The sequence below is a fragment of the Colobus angolensis genome, unplaced genomic scaffold, assembly GCF_000951035.1.
Source record: "Colobus angolensis palliatus isolate OR3802 unplaced genomic scaffold, Cang.pa_1.0 Scaffold60, whole genome shotgun sequence".
Lineage (NCBI taxonomy): Eukaryota > Metazoa > Chordata > Mammalia > Primates > Cercopithecidae > Colobus > Colobus angolensis.
The window spans coordinates 2,668,405-2,676,857 of NW_012119599.1; the positions used below are offsets into that span (position 1 = coordinate 2,668,405).

Here is an 8,453-nt window from a genome sequence, read left to right on the forward strand (position 1 = left end):
TCCCACCTTGGCCTCCCAAAGTGCTGGCATTACAGGCGAGAGTCACCACCAGGCTGGCAATAGCGTCTTAATACCAGGAATACTACTAGTCATTCCTCCTGCCACCTCCGGCAGCTATAGGGCAGCAGGCTGCCTCCTTTAGACTGGGGTACTCTGGGCAAGGAAGAAGTGGCCTGCAGGGCCTAGAAGATGAGAGTTGGGGCTGGAACTATCTACCCCTTAGGAACTGTGTGACTGGGCAAGTGACATCCCTGAGCCTCTGGTTCCCGTACGGCTCAAGGAGTTACCTGGGGAGGGTACCCAGGACAGTGCCTGGCATGTGGCTGCTTCTCCTCAAACGCTGGCCATCAGCATGGTCAGCCTTAGAATCTAGGGACCTTCGGGGGACAGTGCTCTTCCTTCCCATTGGGGCAGGCCCCATCCCCTCAGTCCTAAGCGGCCTCCTGCAGCAGGCAGCCTGCCGGGCAGGGTGGCGGGAGCAGCTCCGGGGCTTCCCTGCTCTTGGCTCTGGAGTTCCCCAGCCCTGCTTCCTGGCAGTACTGGCCTGGCCTCTGCCCCAGCAGCGGGCCAGCCCCTCCCTTAGCTCCACACCCGGTGGGTGGGAATTTCTGGGTTGGGAATTTTGGGGCCACTGCCCCTCCCCAGCTCACTAGGCCTCTGAAGAGTGGGGCTGAGAGACCCCAGGCAGGGGGAGGATATGTGGGGAGGGAGGGGAGGATGAAGGGGGCAGGCCCTGTCCCCAGCCCTGCACAGCCTCTCATTAGCCCTGGGGTCCCGTTCCTACCATTCTTGAAGGCCAGGAACTCGAAGACACTGTGGACGATAGACACGATGATGGTGAGCGCCAGCAGGTAGGGGTTGGTCTCCAGCAGGGCCACCTGCAGGGGACACTTGTGAGCACAGCCCGCCCCCACCCAAGAGCAACTTCACTAGCTTTTGTCCCCTAAGACCTGTCCCTGGGGCCGCCTGTAGAGGCAGGGTGAGGGTGGGCCAGCCGGGAGGAGACTGGGTCAGAGATGGGCAGATGAGGACAGAGAGGAGGGTGACTCACGGAGATACTAGGCCGGGCGCGGTGGCTCAAGCCTGTAATCCCAGCACTTTGGGAGGCCGAGACGGGCGGATCACGAGGTCAGGAGATCGAGACCATCCTGGCTAACACAGTGAAACCCCGTCTCTACTAAAAAATACAAAAAACTAGCCGGGCGTGGTGGCGGGCGTCTGTAGTCCCAGCTACTTGGGAGGCTGAGGCAGGAGAATGGCGTAAACCCAGGAGGCGGAGCTTGCAGTGAGCTGAGATCCGGCCACGGCACTCCAGCCTGGGCGACAGAGCGAGACTCCGTCTCAAAAAAAAAAAAAAAGAAAAAAAAAAGAAAAGACAGACTAGGGGAGTCTGTCTAGGGGAAGAGGCAGAGGCCGAGGGAGTGCTGTGGGGAGTGTGTGAAGGGACACTGGGAGCCAAGAGCAGAGACCCAACAGTGACGACAACCCAGGAGGCAAAGCCGAGCCTCACGCCACAGAAATGGGCTGACATTTCAGGACCCAGTGAGATGGTAGAGACACGGAGTCGGAGCCCAGGGCCAGGGAGACAAGGTCTGGGACAGAAGGATTAAGGGACAGGTCTGGACCAAAAGGGCCCGGCCAAACCAACAGAACAGCCTGGGGAGAGGACCCCCAGTCATCTAGGCCTGGAGGGCTGGGTGCCCACTTCCTTTCACTGCGGAGAAGGGACCTGGGAGGTTGTGAAACTGTGGGCAGAGGAGCACCAGGCGGGAGGTCCCACAGCCCAGGCCTGGCGCACTTCCTCTTGGCCTCCTGCGCCCAGGAAGGCACTGGGAAGTCCCGCCCGTCCCGGCCGCACTCACCTTCACTGAGTCCTGCTCCTCATCTGACTGCTCGTACAACTCATCGCCCAGGAAGTTCCAGGGCGACTTGGTGCTCTGGGCGGCATAGAGCTGCCAGCGCCAAAGCGAGAGCGGGCAGAAGGAGACACGGAGCGGCAGGCTGGCCAGGCTCTCGTTGATGGGGTAGTAGTCCTTCTGCAGGTTCCAGTAGTCATTGAAGTAGATAATGGGGTAGTAGTCACCGCTCACGGCGTCGAATTTCACATCTGCAGCACATGGGGCAGGGGACACCGTTTGGCCCAGGGAGGGGGCCAGGGTACCCACAGGCCTCAGATGTCTGCAGGGACCCAACAGGGCCCCTCTACAGAGACTGGAGGACAGGGGACATTTCTAGGCCACGCCATGAGGAGCTAAAGGGCCCCTTGACCTCAGCAGAGGGAACCAGATGCAAAGAGCAGGCAGGTCCCTGCTTAAGGGGGCAGCTGTGGCTCGGCTCCAGCCCACGGCTGCCCCATGGGTGACCATGTAACCCAGTTTTATAAAAGCCAGAAAATATGGCTTTTTTTTTTTTTTTTGAGACGGAATCTTGCTCTGTCACCCAGGCTGGAGTGCAGTGTGTGATCTGGGCTCACCACAACCTCTGCCTCCCAGGTTCAAATGATTCTCCTGCCTTAGCCTCTGGAGTAACTGTGATTACAGGTGCCTGCCACCTCGCCCGGCTAGTTTTTTTGTATTTTTTAGTAGAGATGGGGTTTCACCGTGTTAGCCAGGATGGTCTCGATCTCCTGACCTCGTGATCCGCCCGTCTCGGCCTCCCAAAGTGCTGGGATTACAGGCTTGAGCCACCGCGCCCGGCCAGAAAATACGGCTTTTAAGTGATACTGCCTCAATTTCAAAAGTTGGCAAGTGATAGACATTTTTTGAAAACAGTTTGTGGGCTCGATGGGACTTGACTGTGGACTGATGCTGGCATATGGGAGTCAGTCCTGGTTACCCCAGGGGTGGGGGTGTGGGAGAGGGAGAGGACATGGGAAGGGGATAGGACCGGGTGGGGAGTTTCGGAGGGTGGAGCCCTAGAAAGCTCTCTCAGGTGGATGGGGCCAGGAGAAGACAAGGAGATGGGCCCCGAGCACCCTCCCAGAGGCCTCTGCAAGCAGCTGGCAGGACTGGGGAGCTTACATTGATCCAGGGGAGGGGGCACACTGCCCTTCACCCACGGCGTGTGGTCGTCCACGATGTTGATGGTGATGTTGGGGTGCCAATGGGAGATCACCTCCACGGGCCCATAGTCCTCAGCCCTCTGAGGCAACATGTGGGGAAAGGCCTCAGAGGCAGGTGGAGGTGCCCAGGGACCATCAGCCTCTGCACACTTCCTCCCAAGGGTTCCCATGAAAATCTTAATCTTTGCTTTTTAGGTTTTGAGATGGGGTCTTGCCATGCTGCCCAAGCTGGTCTTGAATTCCTAGGCTCAAGCACGATCCTCCCATCTCAGCCTCCCAAAGTGCTGGGATTAGAGGCGTGAGTCACCACGGACAGCTTCTTTTTTCTTTCTTTTCTCTCTCTTTTTTGGGAGAGATGGGGTCTCACTATGCTGCCTGGGCTGATCTGGAACTCCTGGGCTCAAGTGATCCTTCTGCTTCAGCCTCCCAAAGCACTGGGATTACAGGCATGAGCCACCTCCTCTGACAACCTTGGCAGCAGAGTATCAGCCACCACGTCAAGTGCTGGCAGAGGGCTCTCCTCCCTTGGCTTAGAGATTACACTACCCAGGACCCTTCCGGCCACCGACAGGATCCTTCCACCCCACATGTAGAAAACCAAGGCCTGCAGAGGTAGGGGCAGGGCTGGCATCCTAGGCCAGGCTGCGAAGCCCAGCCTCATGACAGCAGGCTCCACACACTCGTGCACGGTGGCCTCACCTCCATGAGCAGGGACCACCCCTCCCACACAGGACCACCCGCGGAAAGAGGAAGTCTCTTAGTGCCCACTGCAGGTTAACCACAGATTAACTGCCTGGTTCCCCAGCCCACCAGGAGTGACAGCAACTATTAATCCTGCAGTTCCTACTAAAGTCATATTCTCGTGTGCCTGCTTGATGCCGGGCTGAGCTTGGGCCTGACTGTGTGGGTGAGAGTCCCTGGCCTGCCACTTCCTGGCTGTAAGATTCAATAAGTGTCCTCATGTGAGAATGGGACTGTGATGCAGGCCCCTCCCAGGCTGGCGAGAGGTCCGGGTAACCCTGCCTGGGATCCCCCCTACTCCCTGAGAGGCAGCTGCCTCCTGACCCCATTTCCCAGAGGAGGAGCCCAGTGCTCAGGGAGGGGAGGTGGCGTGACCGAGCTCAGTGGTGGTGACAGATGACAGGCCCAGTGGTCTGGTATGAGCTATGAATGGCCTGGCTTGGTCCCTATAGGCCCTGACAACCCTGCCTGTTTACCTTGATCATTTCTGGGTCCGCTTCTGTCTCTCCTGTCAGCAGGTTCTTGGTTTTCTGAAATCGCCTGCGCTTGTATTTGTTGATCACTGTGGTTGGGAGGTGGGGAAAGGAGGGGACATGAGACCTGCTGGGACCTGCAGCCTGCAGAGCCTGGACCCCTGCCCACCAGCAACGGCTCACGGTCTCCTGGCGTCCACCTTGCACTCACCTGCTGAGATCAATGCCTGCTGGATCAATGTGACCTGGAACGCCAGAACTGCCTCCCCAAATCTCAACCAATCCCAGTTCCTCATGATCCTGGGGATGCCACCATCACCAAATGCCCCAGGCAGAAACCCCAGCTTATCAGGGCACTGTAATCCTGGCACTTTGGGAGGCCGGGGAAGGCGGATCACCTGAGGTCAGGAGTTTGCAACCAGCCTGGCCAACATGGTGAAACCCCCGTCTCTATAAAAATACAAAAATCAGCCAGATGTGGTGGCAGGTGCCTGTAATCCCAGCTACTCGGGAGGCTGAGGCAGGAGAATCGCTTGAACAAGGGAGGTGGAGGTTACAGTAAGCTGAGATCGCACTGTTGCACTTTAGCCTGAGCAATAAGAGCGAAACTCCGTCTCAAGAAAAAAAAAAAAAAGAAAAAAGAAAAAAACAAATAAATAAATAAAATCAAGTGACTAATCATGGCATCCTGCAGCTTTGGAACCCCAGACACTCACCATAGCCCCGGTGACCTCTCAACCCTCAACACCTTCCGCTTCTCAAATATGCCAACCCGGGGCCTCCGGGTGTGCTGCTCTGTGTCCCAGGAACGCATGCCCTGACACAATCTTCATGGCCTGGCTCCTCCGTGGCGTTCAAATGCCTGGCAGAATATCCTTCTGCCACAGGGCTTCCTGGCCACTCCACTGAATGAGGCTACGCAGTCATTCTCCTGCCAGCTTGTTTCCTTCACAACATCTCACCACTATCCAAAACTTCACCGGTGGCTTACCTGCCTGCTGTCTATCCCTGCAACCAGCGTGCAAACCCCGTACAGAAATGCAGGTAGGGGCAGGGCCTGTTTGAACACACATGGAGCGCCTGCACAGGCTCAGCGATGACCAGTTGAATACATGACTATAAGGAGGTGGCAGATAGTTCCAGAGAAGGTCTGAAGCCACCAACACGAGAAACCAAGACGAGAAACACTTCGGGGCTGTGAATCCCCAGCCAGGAGTTGGCCTCACTTCCTCTCGCAGAGGCCAGGTTGGCCACAGGCTCCCTGCCACGTTGTCCCAAATGCTGCCGGGGAGGAAGGGGCTTGTGCGTGCCCACGCTGCATCCCCCAACCTCTGCCCTAGCCTGGGGATGTTTCTGTTTTTTTCTGGAGACAGTCTCGCTCTGTCACCCAGGCTGGAGTGCAGTGGCACAATCCTGGCTCACTGCAATCTCTGCCTCCAGGTTCAAGCGATTCTCCTGCCTCAGCCTCCCAAGAAGCTGGGACTACAGGTGCCCGCCATCACACTCTGCTAATTTTTTGTATTTTTAGTAGAGACGGGGTTTCACCGTGTTAGCCAGGATGGGCTCAATCTCCTGACCTCATGATCCGCCCACCTCGGCCTCCCAAAGTGCTGGGATTACAGGTGTGAGTCACCGTGCCCGGCCCAAAAAGAAGCTAAGCATTTCTTTTTCTTTTTATTTTTTTTGAGACAGAGTCTTGCTGTCATCCAAGCTGTAGTGCAGTGATGTGATCTCGGCTCACTGCAACCTCTGACTCCCAGGTTCCAGCTATTCTCCCACCTCAGCCTCCTGGGTAGCTGGGACTATAGGCGTGTGCCACCATGCCCGGCTAATTTTGTATTTTTAGTAGAGACAGGGTGTCACCATGTTGCCCAGGCTGGTCTCAATCTCCTGGCCTCGTGATCTGCCCACCTCAGTCTCCCAAAGTGCTGGGATGACAGGCGTGAGCCACTGCGCCCGGGAACTTTTCAGCTCTTCCTTATGCTGGGAAGGAAAACTCAGTCTGCCCTCCCTCAACTCTCCATCCTGCCCCCTGGGGCCAGGGAAAGACAGGGAAAGGGGAAAGAGACCTGGCCAAGAGCGGGGGCTTGGAGGCAATCTTGCCTCTGAATCCTACAATCTAAGGGACACTGGTGAGTGACGTCACTTCCCTAATGAAGGAAGAAAAGCCTCGCTTCTTCTTGGCCCAGGGCCTGCTGCTTATTAGCACAAACGTCATCCTCTTTTTTTTTTTTGAGATGGGGTCTCACTCTGTTGCCCAGGCTGATGAGCAGTGGCGTGATTTCAGTTCACTGTAATCTCCACCTCCCGGGTTCAAGCAATTCTCCTGCCTCAACCTCCCGAGTAGCTGGGATTACAGGCATCCACTACCACGACCAGCAATTTTTGTATTTTTATTAGAGATGGGGTTTCACTATGTTGGCCAGGCTGGTCTCAAATTCTAACCTCAAGTGATCCACCTGCCTCGGCCTCCCAAATTGCTGGGACTACAGGCTTGAACCACCACCCTGGCCAATCCTCATCATTTCTACGATTATTAAATCATTGGGGATCTTCCTCCTGTGTCCAGGGGGAGAAGCCAACATTCAAGGGCTGACTTGGAGAAAATTCCAGGGGGACATGCCCCAATCCTGTCCACACCTGACAGAGACTGTCCAGGAAAGGGAGGGCCCCAGAGGGCAGTGCTGGCTGGTGGAGGCGGAGGCACAGGGGAGAGAGGCTTTGGCTCAGGCAGAGAACACATTCTGCAGCTTGGAGGCATCCAGACCAGAGGGACCTGGCTCCCATGGGGAGGAAAAAGCCCCCCTTTCTTGGAGGGAAATCTTCTAGAGCTGCATCATCCAGTATGGGGGTTGCTGGCCACATGCACCTACTGGGCACTGCAAATATGGATGGTCCAAACCAAAAAGTGCTGTGATATAAAACACACACTAGACCCCCTCTTTTTTTTTTTTTTGTTTTAAAGACATAGTCTTGCTTTGTCACCCAGACTGGAGTGCAGTGGCATGATTTCAGCTCACTGCCACCTCTGCCTTCTGGGTTCAAGTGATTCTCCTGCTTCAGCCTCTCAAGTAGACGGAACTACAAGTGTTAGCCACCATGCCTGCCTAATTTTTGTATTTTTAGTATATCTGGGGTTTCATTATATTGGCCAGGCTGGTCTCAAACTCCTGGCCTCAAGTGATCCACCTGCTTCAACCTCCTAAAGTGCTGGGACTACAGACGTGAGCCACCATGCCCAGCCACACACACTAGATTCTGAAAACTGGCACAAGGGGGAAAAAAATGTAAAATATCTCACTTTTTATACTGCTTATATGTTGAAATGAGAATACGCTGAGCTCAATTAAACTATTATTATTAATCTCGTGATTTTTCTTTACCTTTTTATTTGTGAGAAAGGGTCTCCCTTTGTTACCCAGGCTAGAGTGTAGGGGTGTGATCACTGCAGCCTCAACCTCCTGGGCTCGGGTGATCCTCCCACCTCAGGCTCCCAAGTAGCTGGGATTACAGGCATCCCCCACCATGCCTGGCTAATTTTTGTATTTTTATTAGGGGGGTTTTGCCATGTTGCCCAGGCTGGTCTCGAACTCCTAGGCTCAAGCGATCCTCTAGCCTCGGCCTCCCAAAGTGCTGGGATTACAGGTGCGAGCCAACATGGCCCTGGCCTTACCTTTTTATTATTTTATTTATATTTCTTTTTGAGACAGGGTCTCGCTTTGTTGCTCAGGCTGAAGTGCAGTGGCCTGATCACAGCTCCCTGCAGCCTTGACCTCCTGGGCTCAAATGATCCTCCTACCTAAGCCTCCTGAGTTGGAGGACACTACAGGTGCACACCACCATATCTGGCTAATTTTAAAAAATTTTTTTGGCTCACGCCTGTAATCCAAACACTTTGGGAGGCCAAAGCGGGTGGGTCACCTCAGGTCAGGAGTTCAAGACCAGCCTGACCAACATGGAGAAACCCCCTCTCTACTATAAATACAAAATTAGCTGGGCATGGTGGCACATGCCTGTAACCCCAGCTACTCGGGAGGCGGAGGCAGAATTGCTTGAACCTGGGAGATGGAGGCTGCAGCGAGCCAAGATCGTGCCATTGCACTCCAGCCTGGGTAACAAGAGTGAAACTCTGTCTCAAAAAAAAATCAGGCCAAGCACGGTGGCTCACGCCTGTAATC

At 55.3% G+C, this 8,453-nt stretch overlaps 1 protein-coding gene across 3 annotated transcripts in view; it reads right to left on the bottom strand.

Annotated features, from left to right (window-relative positions):
• The window catches only part of CLPTM1 (cleft lip and palate associated transmembrane protein 1), a 39,408-nt gene that overhangs the window by 4,963 nt on the left and 25,992 nt on the right, over positions 1 to 8,453 (bottom strand). For all 3 annotated transcript variants that reach the window (XM_011963025.1, XM_011963026.1, XM_011963024.1), the window contains exons 6-9: positions 4,279 to 4,364; positions 3,021 to 3,141; positions 1,863 to 2,107; positions 785 to 878 (exon numbers count right to left, since the gene is read on the bottom strand). In XM_011963025.1, the coding sequence (XP_011818415.1) occupies positions 785 to 878; positions 1,863 to 2,107; positions 3,021 to 3,141; positions 4,279 to 4,364 (546 nt within the window). The remainder of the gene's footprint in view (positions 1 to 784; positions 879 to 1,862; positions 2,108 to 3,020; positions 3,142 to 4,278; positions 4,365 to 8,453) is intronic.